At 50.7% G+C, this 18,931-nt stretch overlaps 1 protein-coding gene across 4 annotated transcripts in view; it reads left to right on the top strand.

Annotated features, from left to right (window-relative positions):
- The first annotated feature begins 11,198 nt into the window (after positions 1-11,198).
- Positions 11,199-18,931, top strand: part of CBFA2T2 (CBFA2/RUNX1 partner transcriptional co-repressor 2) — a 58,119-nt gene continuing 50,386 nt past the window's right edge. The window contains exon 1 of one of the 4 annotated variants that reach the window (XM_085078982.1): positions 11,199-11,333. In XM_085078982.1, the coding sequence (XP_084935108.1) occupies positions 11,306-11,333 (28 nt within the window). In that variant the 5' untranslated portion in view covers positions 11,199-11,305. Of the gene's footprint in view, positions 11,355-18,931 lie in introns of all 4 variants that reach the window. The other 3 variants (XM_085078981.1, XM_085078980.1, XM_085078985.1) reach the window with 3 other exon arrangements.

Raw genomic sequence — 18,931 nt, forward strand, 5'->3', positions numbered from 1 at the left:
CAGGATGGGCATGAGCAGAGCTGACGGCATCTCAGCATCTCCAGCCGACTGCAATGACACCACCAGTAGGCTCCAAAATGGTGGGGAAAAAATAAATATAGCTCAAAGGAGACTCAGATCGAAGGGAAATGGCCATTAACAACCCTCCATCTGCAGTAAAGAGCCAGCCATGTCCGGCACTCCGGATCTAATGGGTTTTTAATATTCTCGTGGCACGCACTGGGGTATAGATGGGAAGAGACACTCGGAGGTCTTGCATGAGCACCAGGACTCGGGGGGCTGCTCACAGAGTTCAGGCTCTTCCTTTCCCTGCCAGCTGCCTCAGAGATGTGGATGTTTCAATTATTCTGTCAAGCTGCATATTCCAAATTGAGGCCAGAGAAGTGTCTCTGTCTTATATAGAAAGAAAGGGAAAAAATATATCCCTAAAAGGAAAAGAAATGAACTCAGAAATTAATAAGGCTGATTGACAATGCTGCTTTGGAAACTCTGGTACCATATGGCATCCTTGAATGGCTGCAGTGCTGTTAGGATGGAGCTGACCAGCTGGAGAGTTACTGTGGGTTGTTTGTAATTGTAATAATGGATATCAGATGGCTGGTGTGGAGCAGTTTATAAATGAGAACAGACAATGAGCCGCACTGTTTGTCAGGAAATCATTGCTGATATGGGCTTTGTGCTACCCACCACTCCCGGGTGGAGCTGGCTGCTCCCAGGGCACCCTGTGCTGCCCGTGGCTTCGGCCAGGAAAGGCACAATCCCGGGGCAGCTACTGCATCAGTGATCCAGGAGGATTGTCCAGTCAGGAGAATTTCCAAAAAACTCCCTTCACCCTCCTTGTACTATGGGCAGAGCCCCAGATGCACTGGGAGATGCCAGCAAGGCTGATGTCCTTCTGCAAAAGGTGTGAGGTGCAGCCAAGGGCCTCCCTGAGGAATCCAAAGCAAACGGGGACCCAGCTGGGATCCACTGGAGCCTCTGGAGCCAGTCAGGATCACAGGGCTGCTGGGGGCTCGGATAATGACACTTCCAGATTGGTTCTTGTGCTGAACAGCCGGAAAAATCATGACATTTCAGAATTTGCCAGTTAATGGATTTTTTTTTTTTAAGTCAGTAACAGTGAAATTCATTATTTCAATTTCTGCTGATCTCCAACTCCACAGTTTAGCACATAAAGCGAAGCCTGAGTTTGGAACGAAAATGTCACACACTTGTTCACTCCTCTTTTCCAAAACAAGCTTCCATCCAAATGAACACAGGACATTGCCCAGCTGAAGTGTCCCCTGTGCTCCAGCTGAAGCCACCCTGTGCCACATGGCTGGGCAGCCAAGGGCAGCGAGCCCCAGCCCTGAAGATGCAGGGCAGGAGGTGGCTGGGAGAGAAGGCTTTGTTCAAGGCTTAGGTATTACAACTATTTTTAATTCCTCAGTGGTGCTGAATGATTTTTTACCTTAAAACCTATTTTAAAAAAAGTGATAACCAAACTGGGTTGTGCACATTTCCTCATCACCTGAAGCCCCTTGGCTGAGGAGCAGGGCAGTGCCAGGGGATGTTGCAGGGCAGGATGAGCCACCCACATGTCCTTTCACACTCAACCCCAAACACAGCTGGGTGCTCCAGCAGGTCTTATTTCAAGATCACCAGCCCCAGGGCAGGGATGGAAGGAGCCCTGGCACTGCTGGGCCTCCTCCCCACTTGCCTTCAGGCTGATGGCATCTCTGGTGTGGTGGCCAGGGTGCTTCAGGAGCGGCCAGCCGGCAGCAGGCAGAGCTTTCTAGGAAAGCCATCTCCGTGGGACAGCGGCCAGGACTGGAGCTGTGGCCATGGCACGTGCCAAGCGCCGGGCAGAGCATCCACGAGCTGCCATGCCCCTCTGCAGGGCATGGAAACAGCCTGGAAACACTCCCACCTCTCCTTCTGGCTGCACGGAGAGAATGTGGATGCTGCGGGGTGGTCTGGGAACCCCTGTGTCCAGGGGAACAGGGAAGGGTGGGCAGAGGTGCTGGAAGTGCAAGGGAACAGCCTGGAGGGATCATAGCCAACTCATCACCCTCAGCAAAACCCCTGCCTCAGCTCCATAATTTTCAGCCCTCACTACCTGTAACAGAATTGCTGCTCTCTGGTTTGGTTTGGATAAGAAATTAAATGTCTCATATAATAGATATATAGTCTACGTAAATGATATATTAATATTTAAATGTTTTATATTATTATATATGAGGATTTATTTTATGCTATTTTTCTGTAGTATAGAAATATTCCTTGGAAACCCCAGGGTGTTCAAATCCTCACACAAAACCTTTGGTGAAGCTGGAAACAGGCAGGGCAAAGTGACTGAAGTCCATAGTGGAAATCAGCAGGCAGGAAACCTTGCTCTAATCCATCACCACTAACCAAACTAATATGAAGTCCTATTCCCTCCCAGTTCTGAAAACAGCCCTGTTTATACTGGGGAATGGCTCTTCCTCAAAATTCCAGTATTCCTTTTTTCCAGTTCAAAGAGGATTATTTGAAGCTGCTCATCCACAGCCTTCTAGGTTTTCATGTGCAATGCAACTTACCAGTTCATTTTAACAGCAGAGATTCCAGGTCTGTCTTATAGATATCAATCACTACTTAGGAAAAGTTGGCATCCCATTACCATGCACCAAACACCATAATTAAGTTTTAATTTATTTTTAAGGGCTTGACGAGGTGCAGTGCAGACATGAGAGTGTTTTGGACATCTCTCTGGAGCTGGACGTGGCCTGGGAAGTGGGAGGGCTGATGGCCTTCCCCAAACCCATCCATGGTGTCCTGTCCCCATGTCCCCACAGACCTCCCAGTGACCTGATCCCATCCCCCCAGTTTTAGCCTGAAGTTGTCACTCGATAGGAAAACTCCCCCCCTTTCTCCAGCTCAACTTTGGCTGACCTCATCAGCAAACTGAACTAATTGTAGAAAGGGAAGTCGGGGAACAGCCCAAAGGCCCTTCCTGATGGGCTGACGGCTGTCACAGAGTGTTGGTGGCATCACCCAGCCCCTGTCCCTAGCACTGAGCTGCAGTTCCCCGTGTGACTTTGGCAGGGCAGATGAATTTCTTACCGCTCACTATCACCCTTTAAATCACCCTGACTGCAAGCCCTGACAAGCACTGTCAGCAGTTGAAATGCAAAGAGGATTAGATTTCAAAAGAAAGAGGTATTCAACACGAATCCGTACACAAACACACTCGTTTTTCCGGCACGGCCGCTCTGGAAACGCTGAGCACCCCAGGCTGGGTGCAGCCCTTCCCTGGTGCCCGAGCATCCTATACTTCATGTGGTTTAGTGAGCTCAGCTCGCCTTGCCATCACTTTTGGGGTGTTTGATCTGTCCCCATCACCCACCCCGTGCCCGTGCAGGGCCCCATGGCAGCCACGCTGGCGTCGTTGTTGGTTTTTGTTTTACAGAGGTGATAGAGCTGCCCACATCCTCCCGCCCACGCAGTGCCGCTGTTAATGGGTTTGCTTTGCCCTGCCTGGCAGGTAACGGCCTCCAAACGTGCTGTCACTTTGTCATCTCAAGCTGGCAGCTGCACGGCGGCCGAGGGGCAGGTGGCAGCCTCGTGTCCCCTCACGCAGGGTGCAATGTTTGTGGGATCGCTGTGCTCCTGAAGGCATGGATCTGGGATTCCCAACTTCGTTCCAAGCCCTGATGCATCCCTGGCCCATCAGCTCTGCATGTCCCCTTTCTCCCCTTCCATGGGAGGTTGAAAAATCACCAAGAATATGCTGCAGGGAATTGAAAATCCAAAATAGGAGCCAGCTGAGCACCAGCACGGGCAGGTGGTGGCTGTGAGCATGGAGCTTGCCCAGCCATGCTAACCCAAAACTCTCTGGGACAAGGGCACCCACAGCCAGAGGTGGGACAGTGAGGGGATGAGCACCACAGCCAAGAGGGAAGAGTTATTCCCAGCTGGGAGGATAAGGATGAAAGCACAGTGCCAGGGATGAAGGTGTATTAGGAACAGAGGACTGAAATAAAATCCAGCAGGGGGTGATGGTAGAAGTGGCAAGATGCAAAACACAGCAAAAATTCTTTCTCCTTCAGACATCTGCAAAATATATCTTATTGAAACTAAAATCAGACTCCTGCCCCAGCCTCTACTCACTCTCTATTTTCTGAAATGCCAAACACCTCCATGGCAGCAGCTGACTTTTTCTTTCTGTCTGTGCAGACACACATCCCATTGCTGGAAAATGATAAAAAATGTTTTAAAATAACATAGCAAACCCCAAAAAGTCCTGGGTGCTCACATGAGGATGGGGATGGCCACGATGTCTTCACGGAGGAGCAGCAGAAGTTGGGGTGTGTGAGCGACATCCCCGAGCCTGGCTGTGCTCTGACAGGGGCTGTGCTTGGGATTTACAAAACCATCACTCCTTAGAGAAACAATGGGATTAACCCCACAGGTGCAGGTCTGGCTGGAAGGGGAGCACAGGCTGGTGGGGAGGCTGCCACCCAAGGAGCCACCACAGGACAGCCCTTCTGCCTCCCCAGGGCCCCTCTGGACAAGGGACTGCTCCGAGCATCCCCAAATCCTTCCTCCTCAGCCCATCTGCTGCTCCAATCCTGCTCCCCGCCTGCGACGTCGGGGTGGCTCCCACTCCTCATTAGAGGTCGCAGCCCCTGAGCAAAGATTAATCTGGCACTTGTGCGAATTTATCTGCTTGAAAAGAGAGGGACCGGCTCTGACCTCACAGTCTGGAGACTGGTGGGGAGTTTACCGTCCCCTGAGCTGTCAAGCCAATTCCCTGCAGTACCAAGCTGTTGTTTTTGGCATCTGCTAGGCAGAAAGGCTGTGAAACACCCCAAATATCTGTTTGTTTTAAAAGGTAAATATTAATTTCAGGATGCTGTTTACATACGCAGACTCTTGGAGCTTGAACTCGCTGCCTTTTGCTGGTGTCACATGGCATTAGCGTGTATTTAACATTTATTTAACTCTCCTTGGTCCTGCTTGTGCCAGATGGCAGGCAGCCTGCACAGCCAGGCAGGGCTCAGCTCGGGGCTGCTCCAAGCGTGACAAGGGGCTGCGTTGAGGCTGCAAAGTTAAAAGTTTGAGCAGTTTAGTGGCTGCAGGTTTCTGAATGACACCAAAACACACTGTGGATCTGTGTCCCCGAGGCTGGGTGGTGTCCCTGCCCCCAGAAGCCACAAGCAAGACAACTAGAGAATCATCCTCTGACAAGTCCAAAGCAGTGCAAGGACTGAGCTTTCCTCAGCTCTTGCTGGGCATTGGACTCTGATCACCTTGGCCTGATCCTGCCTGGCACTGAGCTGCCTCATTGTTCCCTAGGGATCCCAGCAGCCAGCCCAGTTTGCATTTCTGGGTGGGAAACGCAGAGCTGAAAGCCTGAGCTGCACAAGTTGGCACAAGCCCAGCTGGTGACCTGGAGGAGCTGGTGACATGGCACAGGAGCTGATAACATGGCACAGGAGCTGATAACATGGCACAGGAGCTGCTCACTGGCTCCTGGGGTCCTAAACAGTGAGTTTGTTCATGCCGGTGCATTGCTGAGAGATCTCATAAAGAGATGCACAGCCCTGATGTCCAGCCCCGACTGCTGAGTGCTCACATGTCTCTTTTCCTCCTCTCCAGTCACTCGCTCTCCCAGCACAGGGCATTTTTTGGGTAATGCAGCGCTGTCAGTGTCACTGCTTTCTCAAACAATGAAGAAATGCAGCCAGATGGCCTCTGGAAAACAAATAAGATATTCAAAACAGTATCAGCCTCTTTATGGCTGCAGCAGGCATCCATCAGCTTGAATATACAAACGGGGAAGATCTGAGATGGTTTCAGGGAGAGGATTACAGCTTCTAAGCTGGGCTGGACACCCTCCTGCTCAAACATTTATGTTTGAAGAAAGGGATCTGTGTGACAAATAATGTCCCCACATTTTATCACAGAATTATTGCCTGTTTGGGCTCGACAGCCTCTGTGTGCTCTGCCTTCCACCTGCTGAACAGGTCTCATCCCACCCGTCTTCTCCTCCAGCAGATTTTGCTTGATGAGATCCCATCCTCCTCCCCCTGGACACACCTGTCTCTCCAGGCAATGCTGACCATTCACCTTGTGCCAGGAGAAACACTGACCGGACACTGGGACTGACCTTGGGAACTCCACTGAGCTCCAGACCTCCCTTCTGGCACCATCTGCCTCACTCTCCTTTCACTCAGTTCCCACCCTTGGCAATGATACCTGTACTGAACTTTCCATTTTGCCTAGTTTGGAAAATGAGTTGCCAGAAAAGGAAGCAGGCAGGGTACTCTGCCATGACCTGCCCTGTGTGATAAATCCTTTATCTCATTTCCCACTCATTTCTATGACAGTAATCTTTTTTTTTCAGCAATTTTAGAGCTACACATGCCTGTGAGATGAGAGATTTCCAAACAACATCCCTTCTTGCTTTTGTGTTTGCTGTTCTTTGATCAAACCCATTAATCCTTTCCACCAGATCTGCCTTCCCTGTAGAGGAAATGGGAGGACTGAGCTGGTGTGGGAACTGAAAGGGGACAGCAAAGGGGTGAGGAAGAGTCAGGACAAGGCTATGAGAAGCAAGACTGGCCATACATCTTTGCATGAGAGACTTTGTTCCGCCCAGGATCATCATCTGAGACCTTCTCTCCCTCCAGCTCAGCACCCTGCAGCCTCCTCTGTCCTGTTGGTTTTATTCAGAGGGAGACTCAAGGCCATGTGGTCTCATACAATTATACAAATCTGAGAAGATTTGGGTTGGAGAGACCTTGAAGATCATCTTGTTCTCATCATGGGCAGGACAGCTTCCACTATCCCAGGTTGCTCCCAGCCCTGTCCAGCCTGGCCTTGGACACTGCCAGGGATCCAGGGGCAGCCACAGCTTCTCTGCAAAGCCTCTCCACCCTCACAGGGAAGAATTTCTTCCCAATATCCCAATAGAAACCTACTCTGTCAGTGTGGAGCCATTCCCCCTTGTCCTGTCCCTCCAAGCTCTTGTAAACAGTCTCTTTCCATCTTTCTTGCAGCCTCCCTTCAGGCACTGGAAAGCCACGATTAGGCCACTCTGAAGCCTCTCCAGGCTGAACAATTCCAATTCTCCCAGCCTTTCCTCACAGCAGAGCTGCTCCATCCCTCTGATCACCCTGGTCGCCTCCTCTGGACTCTAACATCTCCATGTCCTTCCTGTCCACCCAGTTCCCTTTGGTAGGATCTTTGCACAAGCTGAAGGAGCACAGCTCCTTCAGGATGGGGATCAACCCCAGAAGAGTGCTTCACATCAGGCAGGAGTGAGGATGTGGCAGGACAGCAAACAGAACTGAAAAAACCCCATCTTCAGAGCCCAGCATGGCATGAGCTGAGGCGTGGAATGGCAGCAAATAACCAGAGCAGAGGCCAAGTACCTGCTCATACAGCAAGCACCATTCCCTGCACACCTGACAGAGAATTCACCACGGAAAAAGTGTCTGTGACTCGACTTCCTGATATCCAATTAAGTGTTCTGAAGGTGGTGGGAGCATCTCTTGACTTTTGGAGGGCATGTATGAATATTTCGGTGCTTTACTGGCCATAGTTACATACCCTGTACAGTGGCTATGTATTTATAGTCCTAAAAATGCTGTTTGCAAAACTGTGGCTGTTCAGTCGGGTGTGATATATGTATATAAATACTTAGACATATATATCTACCTCTCCAGCATGTGTGTCCCCACACACTGCACTGGGCTGAGAAGTATTTTTCTTGTCCCAAATACATTATGTGTTGCAGTGATAAAAAGAAAAGGGTTCCAAATCAAGTCCACATGCCTGTAGAGTTGCTTCTCTCATACACCAGCCTATTTCAAGGACATGCAGCAGCATCAGCTGAGTGAACAGGTGTTGCTCAGTTGGACGCAGCACAGAAATCCATACTCATAAAGGCTGGGTAGGTTTTTTTCTCTTGGAGCAAACAAACCCTACTCTGTGTACCAATGTACCAGCAGAGGAAAAAATTGCATCTGACGCCTTCATTTGATGGCTGTTGTTCCGGAGAGCACAAGACAAGCTCAGCTCACTGTGTGGCTTAAAATCTGGGGGTTGGATGTGGGCAAGGAGAGCTCCCTGCAGAGCAGGCTATGGCAGAGTGACTCAATGTCACTTGCTGCCCTTCCTCACAGAAATCAGGGTCTGGGGATCATCCTCCTTACAAGACCATGCCCACATCTCAGCCACCACCCTGGCACCACTTGTCTCAGATCTGAGAAAGAGATCCCATTCCCTGCTCACGCCTCTTCCTCTCTCTAGAAGACACTTGCTGGAGGAGCAGCAGGATGGCCACATTTCAAATGTGATCCTACCTCTGTGGGGAAGTCACACAGACCTATGGAAATGTCCCCAAAACTGCTGTCCTGAGCAGCTACACCTCCATGGCATCGAGACCTGCCAGACCAAACCCTGTATGTACCATTTCCTGGTATTCCAGGGGTATTATTTAGACAGTCCTCTTCTTTTTGGGGTTTCCAAAGCAGCTGTTCCCTCTTTAGAAACCAAGCAGCAAAGCAGACACTGTCCTCGAGCCGCCCTATGCCCACCATGGCTTTTTGGGCAATATCAAAGCTGTTGAAGAGAAAGGAGGATGAAAATACATTTGCTGCTCCTTCAAAGCTTCCCCAAGCACACCCCAGTGTTCTGCTTTGCTCTCCCAGTCCTCATCACCCTCTTCTCAGTCTGAACAGTGACACTTCCTGCCAGGGCACATCTCTCAAGGTTGTGGTGCCCTGGAGGGATGGGGCACAGAGCAGGGCAGCAACAGCCCCACAGTCACCATAGCAGTTCCATCTCCTCTGTCCTCAGCACACAGAGAGCTCCAGCCTGGGTGAGCTCCATGCCAGGCTGTGACTGGCATGTTCAGGGGTCTTGGGAAGCTGCTCCCATCACACTGGGCTCTGATGGAGCCCAGCCTGCCACTCTCCAAGGGGCTTCACAGGCTTCGAGGACCAGCTAAATAAAAACAAAGCCCTTATCAGCACCCCACACAATGGCCCTTTCTGCTTCACCAGTGTCAAATTGGCTCCAGCGAGGCTGTAGATGACACAGAAATGGAGTGGTGGCAAACACAGGCCAGAGCCAAGCTGCAGCCAGCGTGGCAGGAGATAAGAGCAGTGCAGGGGATGCAGGCTCTGGCAGATGGGGGCCAGGGGAGGAGGCAAAGCCACAAAGCTAAAACCAAGACAATGAGACCGGACGGATGGTCCTGTTGTTTCAGTGCAAATTTGGATCTGCTCCATCCTGGGACATCTGGGCCCAAGAGATGCCTGTTCCTGGCCAGTGAACTCCAACGGAGCCTGTGGTTCCCTGAGCATCAGGAGTGAAACACTGCTGAGATGCAGGGCTGGGCTCTCCACGGACTGCTGCCAGCAATCACCAGCCCAGAACTGGGGTAGGTCAAACCCAGTTGGCTGGAGCATGGTCCTACTGGGAAACAGCAGCCCTGACCCATGTGCTCCTTTTTCCCTGAGCAGGGCTCACAGCTCTCACTGCTTCGGTTATACAAGCAGTGACTTGAGGGGATGGATAGTGTCTTAGGGCAGCCAGTTTGGATCTCTTGTCCCGTCCCAAGAGCTCTCTTTCACTGTGGATGAGCTCTTCCTAGGCTGAAGCAGGGCATCAAGAGCCACACTGGTACCAGCATGACTTGCTAACTGGTGACAACATCTACCTCGGGCAGGAGACTGGGTCCTGGCCCTGCTTCCAGGACCACATACATATTTTATTGCTGGGAAGAGAAGCGCCGGCTATAACCCAATTTGCAGGCACATATCTTCCTCCTACAGCTACTTCCAAGTCTTTTGGGACATTCCTGACCCAGCTGGCATATTTTCAGCTTCCCAGAGAACACCTACAATGGCAAATCCCTCCAGGATGGGAGCAAGGTTGTGCTTCGTTTTCAGATGCCAATCAGACCAGCATGAGGGAAAGGTTCTTCCCCCAGAGGGTGCTGGCACTGCCCAGGCTCCCCAGGCAATGGGCACAGCCTGAGGCTGCCAGAGCTCCAGGAGTGTTTGGACAGCACTGCCAGGGATGCACAGGGTGGGATTGTTGGGGTGTCTGGGCAGGGACAGGGGTTGGACTGGATGATCCTTGCAGATCCCTTCCAGCTCAGGATATTCCATGATTCGCTGAGGCTGCAGCCTTGACAAACCCTGATCAGGAATTTCAGGCTCTCAGTGAAGCTCTTGTGATCCCAAACTCTGGCATTTCTAGGTTTTGAGGTACCCATGCAGTGAAAGCTTTAGCTTGTAGGACTGCAAACACATCTCACTTTCGTCAAGGATACTTGACTGCAGCAGGACTCCCTGGGATATTTTGTGGACCTGGTTTAGGGGTGAGCTTGGAATGTGGGAAGTGCCAGGAGGGAGCAAACCCACTTTGGTTACAACACCTGAGGCACTGGGGCTGGGCTGGGGACAAACCTATTCATCCTCAGGTACTGTAACACTTTGGAGGGTATTGTAACACCTTTGGGGTGTATGTTCAGGTATTGCGACACTTTGGGGGGATACAGGTATTTTAATACATTTGGGGTTGTGTGCAGGTAATTTAACACTTGGGGAGGTACAGGTATTGTAGCACCTTTAGGGGGTGTACAGGTATTTTAACACATGGGGGGGTGTAAAGGTATTGTAACACCTTTGGGGGCTGTGTACAGGCATTGTGACACCTGTGAGCAGGTATTTTAACATCTTTTGGGAGTGTACAGGTAATGTAGCAGCTTTGGGGTTGTGTCGAAGTGTTGTAACATTCTGGGGGGTTGTATACAAGCGTTGTAACACCTTTGGGAGTATATGTACAGGTATTGTAACACCTTTGGGTGTGTGTGTACAGGTATTGCAATACTTTTGGGGGTCGTGTACAGGTATTTGAACACATTTGGGGGGTGTGCATAGGTATTGTAACACCGCTGGGGGTTGTGTACAGGCATTTGAACACATTTGGTGTGTACAGGTGGTATTGTAGGGGTTGTGTACAGGTATTTTAACATCTTTGGGGGGTGTACAGGTATTGTAGCACGTTGGGGCAGCAGAGAGGCCTCACGGAGATGGGGAACGCGGCCAGTGAGGTCTGTGAAGGCTCTACCCCACAACTCGGCAATAATTCATCCCCAAACCGACACAACTCGGCAATAGCTCATCCCCAAACCGACACACACCCACTCCCGTCCCTCACAGCCCTTCCTGCCCGGCTCCGGGGCGGGCCGGCCGAGGCCGCGCCCCGCTCGTCACGGCGAGGGCCGGGCCGGGCCGGGCAGGAGGCGCCGCGGATCCGGGCCATGGTGGGGATCCCGGGGAGCTGCCCGTGTAAGAGCCGCGATCGGGGCTGTAAGAGCCGGGATCGGGGCGGGGCGGGGGGCAGCGCTGGGCCGGGACCGAGCGGGACCGGGCCGGGGGGAGCGGGGCTGAGCGCCCGGAGCGGGGCTGAGCGGGAGGGGAACACGCGCTTTGGAGCGCAGTCTGGGATTGTGTGCTGGGTAATGTGTGCTTCTCAGCGTGCCCCCGGACTCATTGCCGCCAAGTGCGGGCCTAGGGGATCCCCGGCCGCAGCCCAGCCCGGCAGTGCCCGATCTGTGCGGGATTTCCAGCCTGGATGGCTCTGGTGCCCGGGCAGGAGGGTGCAGCCCCGCTCCGCTGCCCCTCGGCCCGCGGCTGGCTCCGGCAGCGCCACACCTCAGCTGCTGCAGCCAGAGTGCGTTTGCACCCTTCTGGCGCTTCCCACATTCCGAGCCCATTGCTAAAACACGGCCATGAAATAGCCCAGGGAGTGCTGCCACAGTGAGCTACCCACATCAGAGCTGGGCACGAGTGTTTCCACTCAGGACTGCAGGCGCTCGGGTGGGCAGTGACCTGGCATGTGAATCCTGTGCACATCAGTCCTGTTTGTTACAGCATCCTCTCCTGCTTGGAGCAGGGAAGGTGGATATCTTCAGCTCCATTTGCATTCATTTCCCAAAACTCGTGGGTTTGTTGCCAGAAGTGTTGTGCCCTCTGAAAGCCGTGAGATCAGCAGGAGAGCACATGGTTAGCCTGTGCCTCTCGCCATTTATCAACCTGCTGAGTGTTTTTGTGGTCTGTGCTGTTTATCCGCAATTGGGAGTGGAGGCTGAGCCAACCCGGGATGAGGAGTGAGGTGCCGGACAGAGCTGGGATGTCTGTGCGTAGCAATGTCCATTTCACTTGGGCTGGATCACGGCCTCAAGGTGACTCTGTGCATAAGTCATAGCTCAGGGAAGGGAAAAAAGCAGTTAAAAGCACATCCCGAAGCTCAGGAAATTCAGGAATTTTAAAATGAAGTGTGATTGCTCATAGGGAAGCAGTGTAAAGATAGATGCTGATGCTAATGTGGAAACCACTCTGAAAGTTGGATTCCCGATACAGGGAATGAGTTACCAAGTGACAGAAGTTGCAGAGGGTGGTTTTATACTTTATCATGCTGTTTGGTGTGGAGATGTTCAGGGTTGGGTTGTTACCCCCAAAGGCAGTTAGAAACATATGAGTCTGTCAAGGTGTGTGGACTTCACTCAGCTGGTGTCCCAGGTGCCTGAGGAGCACCGTGGTGGGAGAGCCGTGTCCACATCCCTGTGGCTTTGGAGAGCCCTGGCACCTGGCTCCCAACCTTCATTTGGTCAGCCCTGAAGAAAAGGCTCCACAGAAGGAGCTCGGGTGAGATCATGTGCTTTAACCCCGCTGTCCAAAGCAGCCCTCTGTGCCCAATTTCCTTTCCCCAAGCTCCCTTTGAAGTCACATCGGAGAAACAGGCCCTTCTGAGAGTGATTAATCTCTCCAGTCTTGGACACCTCTCTCTGAATGAGACAAATTCCACACCAGAGGTGCCTGGGCTTTTTTTCACTGACTGCAAGGGGAGTCCAGGAGAGCTGGCTTAGGCTTTGGCAACAAGGAGTTGGATGAGACAAATCCCACCCAGTGTGTCTGCTTGTGGTGCAGCTCGATGGTGTGTGCAGACTGATATGATTCCCTGATTCCCTGCTTCGCTTAGGCTGAGCACAGGGACGAGAGACAGACCTTTGAAATCCTTCTGGAAACAACTGGAGATAAGGGAGACAGGGATCTTGTGCCTCCATCATAGCTTTGGGGTGGGTATGTGAAACTGGTTCCTCTCTCAGCTATGGTACCTTCTCCAACAAGGGGCAAGTTGTTTGAATATGTTATTGGTTCATGGCAGGATGTATGGATGTGCATGTAGCTGTTGAGCTTTGCAATATTAAACCATGTCTGAGATTAGGAAGAAATTATTCCCTGTGAGGGTGGGGAGGCCCTGGCACAGAGAAGCTGTGGCTGCCCCTGAATCCCTGCAAGTGTCCAAGGCCAGGCTAGACAGGGCTTGGAGCAACATGGGATAGTGGAAGGTGTCCCTGCCCATGGCAGAGGGGTGGAACAAGGTGGTCTTTAAGGTCTCTCTGTGCCCAAACCAGTCAGTTATTCTGTAATTAGGGCTTTTCATTTGGGTTCTGCTGACAGAGCTGAGGAAGCAGTCACCAACCCTATGGCAGCAGTGACAGCAAGGCCATAGCCGCTGGCAGTAGAGAGTGAGGTCACCTGGAATGTTTGGGGTGACTCAGTGGGAGCTGAAGTGCTGTTTTTTATGCAGCTTTAATGTGTCTGTGGCCCAATCTCCACTGGGGAATGCTAAGGATAAGCCTGGTGAGCCGTGCAGTGGCTCTATAAAGATAAGCACATAGATAATGTGCTATAGTTATCAGGACCTTTGTAGACAGATCAGGTAAGGATGTCCTCTTAGTGCCAGCCACTGAACAAGACATCACTTAGTTCTTGGGCCCAATGTCAGCCCAAGAACACTGTTGGGGTTTATCTTTGGTCTCAAGAAAGTGAATGATCAGCTGTAGACTCATAATTTTTATAAATTCTAATTATCTGCGTTGCCTTAGTTGTCAGCCTGATGATTTCTGCAGTGTTATACAGATCCTGGCAATGTCAGGAGGTTGCTTGATTTCTTTGTGTGTTACAGAGAAGTGGATCAGTGCTTAGTGTGAAACTAATGATGGGGAAGGAAAGAAGAAATGTAGCACTGCTTTGAAACTTTGGGATGTTCTGTGTTAGTTTAAGGCACATATTGGCTCTTATGAATATGCTCTTACATGGATACTTCCAATGGGCAGAAATTAAAATGGATCATTCAGGGACTTAATTTTGATTTTCATATGCTGTAAAATGAAAGGCTGAAGGTGTTTCCCCTTGTGCCAGTGTTCAGGCGGGTGAAGTAAATGGACGTTTTAAAGCAGTCAGAGAAAAGAAAAATAGTTTTTGATTTGCAGCTTCTCTGAGGATAGAAAAGAGCTTGTACTTGGGGTAGAGCTCATGGAGTTGACTCTGTTGGAAGCAGGACTGGAGTGGAATAGTGAGCTGAGTGCTTTCCATCAGCCTGAGCTGCCAAGGAGTCACAGGCACCTCGAGAGGCTGCCATGAGCCACTGGAGAGGACGGGGAGAACTGCTCAGGTTTCCCTCTCGCTGGCAAGAATCAGAGGTGAACTCTTCCCCTTCAGAGGAAGGTGGCTGTTAAACTCAGAAAGGTGAGAAGCAAATTCATCTCTCCCTCTCCGATGTAAAAAGTCCCAGGGGAAGGGTTTCCACCCAGACAGGCGATTTACCTGGAACTCTTCCAGGCTGAAAACCACCTTCCTGAGGACACTTGTCCAGCCAGTGTCTGGGGCATGAAACTTCTCCTGTGTCCCTGTCACCTTCCTGTTTCTCCCTGCTACATCCCTGTGCGCACTCGTGTTTGATTCAGCTGCAGAGGTGTCCTGGACATAATTTTGGCTGTATTTGTGCACTCCAGATTAATCCACCCTAACCTTAGAACTCAATTAAAATGTCCTTTACTCCATTTCATGAGAGAGCAGCGCTAACTTCTACAGGTAGCAATTTTTCTGGCACTTGGACTTTGAGGTCAAAATCTGCACATGTTTTCCTCAATGATGTGCTTTGCAGACTTGGGATAATTTAAAGGATCAGACTGTTCAGGCAGGGATTTTCTCCAGTTTAGATTTATGTTGGTATTTAAGATAGTCATTGCTAATAGACCTCAGCCTTGGATTGCAAGGGTATTTTCACAGGATAAATGGCATGCTCTTGGCTTGGCTTTGGGGCCATAGGTGATACTTCAAAGCTTGTTAAAAAATGTTTCAAAAATATTACAGAATTCTCTCATTGCAGGAACGGTTTTGAATGGAAAATGTAGGATTAGCCTTTTTTTTCCTGTGGATATAAAATAATCAGACAAATACTTAGTGAATGCTTGCAGACTTACTGCTGTAAGAGTGGACTAGATAGATACCAGTTTGTTTGCATCTATACCAGCTTCTCCCTGCTTATCCATACTTTTTAATCCTCGTGATCTCTTAGGAGTTGGCTTTCACTTCCTAGTAGTGCACCTGGTTGCTGTAGCAGGAAGTTCTTCCAAATATATCACCTGACACGCTCCCACCTGGCCTTTGTGTGTGTTTGATCCTGCCTTTTCTGACATGAGGCAACAGGAGGAGGTGGAGGAGGAGGTATAAAGCGCTAAAGGAAATAAAGCAGGGAGGCTGTACGTGTTTGGGGTGTGTGGGAGTGGGCTGCTCTGACGAGGGACCGGCGAGGGATGGTTGGGTCGAGCAGTTACTGGCACTGGTGGGACTAACCTGGTGGCACACAACAGCCTGGCAGCGCTGAGGAGCCAGCCCAGGGCTCCTCCCTAACCTGGTCAGCAAAGACTCTTCAGTCGCCTTAACGGGAGTGGTGAGCACACAGATGGGCCTGACAGCTCATTACATCCCGGCTATCTTTTGTTTGTTAGCCAGCAAATATTTGCTTTATACTTCTAAGTTGTGCATCCTGCCTGCGCAGCCTCTCCGGATCTGGCTGGAGATGTTGGATCAAACAGAGGTGGAAGAGGGGCTGTAGTGTGGGGTACAGCTGTAGGGTCACATATGCTCCTGGGCAGGCAGAACCCCATGTTGTCTGCTTGGAGCACAGGCAGCATCCTTTTCTTAGGTGAGTAACGTGGGTTGCAATATTTTATGGTTGTATTCCCGAGAGCGAGCGTTTCCCTGGGTCTTGGCTAAGCAGAAACTTAACACTTTTTTAAAGGATGGGGACAGCTCAGCCTGCGGCATTTCCAGGTGCAGATGAGATTAATTTGCTTATCTTAGCTGAGGGCAGGTAATTACTTGTGCAAGGGAGGTACCAGAGTCAGGATGTGAAAACACAAAGAAGTCAAATGCTCCTCTGTTCCTCCCCCGTTGTGCGAGCTCCTTTGCATTAAAACACCCGTCTGGCAGATCTGCTGCAGGAGCCCTTCCCTCCTCCTCTTCCCTGATTAGCTTTGGTGGGGGCAGAGAAGCCACCGCTGAATTGTGACTGGAAAGCGCTGAACTTTGAGGGGAGGTGAAAAAAATCCTTCGAAACGTTTGCGGCCCTGGCAGCGCGTCCGCGAGTCGCTGATGGGGTTTATCTTCTGACATCATGAGGATCTCTGACATTTCTAGCTTAGAAATAATAACTCGCCTTATCCGTCGTCATGTTTTTCTAATTAAAGACAAAGCTTGGTAAATATTTTTTAAATGATTGAATTTCCCAAGTATGGAAAACACATGTCAGGAGTCAGGCTGGCTGCGTCCGATGCGCCTTTTCCCATCGCGTCCCTCGGAGCACGCGAGTGCAGATACAGATTTAGAGCTGTGGGTGACAGGTTTATCTGGGATGATTGGCAAGGATTTATAAACCAGGAGGGGATTTACTTTGCTCTCTCTCCCTCCTCTTCCCCCTTCTCCCCCCTCCTCCCCGACCCCCGTCTCAGAAATAGGAAATTGGGATCACATTAAACCCTAATTGGTTTGGCTCCAGCGCTGGTTCAGTGGCTGCCAAATAGTTAATTTATTGCGTGAGAGTTTGGCCATGTGTTGAGAGGCAAATTTGCTTGAAGCAAGGCATGTCTGTAAACTCTACATCCATTCCTGTGCCAGGTCCTGTTTACAGCATCTCCAGAGTGGGGTGCAGGGGTTGCTTTGCATGCCCATCCCGGCAGGACAGCGCAGGGGGACCCAGCAGTGGGGCTGCCATCCCGCCTCCCTCGCTCCCCTGCCAAAACGCTTTCAGGAATTGTTGCCTAAAAGAGCTTAAAGTGGTTTTAGCCGGACTTGGCGCTCGACATTCGGAAACTGCCAGCGAGATAAGACGTGGGAGGCTCTCAGGAGAATCAATGCATCTGTTTGGGAGATAGCAGCAGGCCTGGGCTGTCATCGCGGAGCGGGGCCAGGTGGGGAGTCCCCGGGGGTGGCAAGATGGCTTTTCCTGGATGATGTGAGCAGGGGCATATCTGGCTGCCCCACTGAAGTCCTCCTTGTTCCTGGCCTTCTCCATAAGGCCACTTGGACTCATGACTGTCGGACATCCCAGATTTGTTGTCACTTGCTCCTGGACCTGCGGCATCTAGCAGCGTTTGGCTCCTGTGAAGTTTTCTGGAAGTTGGGCTCTGTAGAAGAGTTTGCAGGGGTTTGCAGGACAAGCAGCCCTCACTGCGACCATCACTGCCTTCCCCGGCACTTGACAGGGAATTATTTGGATTTAGGAGGATACTGCAGCCAGAGTTAAAGACTCACTGCTAGCATGTCTCCGGTGTGGAGTGTGATTTGAAAGAGGCTGTGTAAGGAATAAATCCACGGTTATGGCATTTTCTTTCATTCCTCGCTGAGTTAAATAACAAACTTTGTGTAAGGGAGCTGCTTCCAGCTCCGAGGCAACAGAATTATCACCGCCGTGCTCAGCAGAGCCCTTTCTGTGTCAGCTGCTATTTCCATTGTGAACTTGATACCTGAAGGCTCAATATTGTGACCCTTTAATTTTCAGCTGCTGAAACGATCCCTGCTAAAGGGGAAGAGCTCAGAGGGGAGTTTGCCATGGTTGTGCAGTGGGACCAGTGTGTTTCTTTGGGTATTTCTTAAGTGCTGAGTGTTTAGGAGAAATTGATAGGTAGTAGCAAAGCATATTTAGCAATACTTTTCCTTCTGTAGCTCTCGCTTCCTGGGATGTAATAAAATCCATTAAGTTCTATTTATGATCAAAGGCCCAGTATAGTAATAGTTTTATTTGGATAATTAAGGCTGTTCTACCAATAATGAAAGTACTGAGCACTTCCAGGCATACTTCAATGTTTATGGGGGTACAGAGTTGGCACAGCCAAATGTTTGCCAGTTTTGCTGACGAGTCAGAGAGATATCAGTTCAAAAAAACCTGGATCAAGCCAAGTCTCTGTAGGAAGGCATGTCCTACCCGTGGGTGCCACATTGGGCTGTGCTGCCCTGGGTTTTCCAGCCATACATGGAGGTGCAGCAGGGTTAGGCAGACCACAGGGAGACGAACTACAGAAGTATTGGAAGCAAATGTGGTGGCTGGTTTTGGAATGAACGTTTTCATGCCCAGGTCTGAAGGCAGGTTCCACATTCAGCCGGGAGCAGCCACTCCCCACTTGTGCATCTCCTGCCTCGTTTGAAATGCAGCCACTTCTGGGATGAGCTGCTGTAATTACTTTAAAGCACATCGTACTTCCACCACTTTTGGCAGGAAGGAAGGAGGAATACTGTGCTCCATCGCCAGACAAAATAGAAATCAACAATTGGGATTTTTCTCAAAGAGCAGATCTATCTTCTCTGCCATTAAATCCGAGTTGGATGGGAGCCTTGTACCCATTTTGCTTTCCCGGTGTGAGTGTGTCATTCTGCAGCCTCACAGCCCGTGTTCATGAGAAGATTTAAGGCAGCAGATTCTAGCCAGGAATTCTTTCTAGCACTTTGCTTTCCTTCTGCTGTTTGCTTCCCTCTTCACACTACAGATGCTGATGGATCACCTTCCGTGGTGAGTAAGGAGACACACTGTACTTTACACG

Source organism: Lichenostomus cassidix, chromosome 20 (genome assembly GCF_008360975.1).
Source record: "Lichenostomus cassidix isolate B80296 chromosome 20, HeHo_3.0, whole genome shotgun sequence".
Taxonomy (NCBI): domain Eukaryota; kingdom Metazoa; phylum Chordata; class Aves; order Passeriformes; family Meliphagidae; genus Lichenostomus; species Lichenostomus cassidix.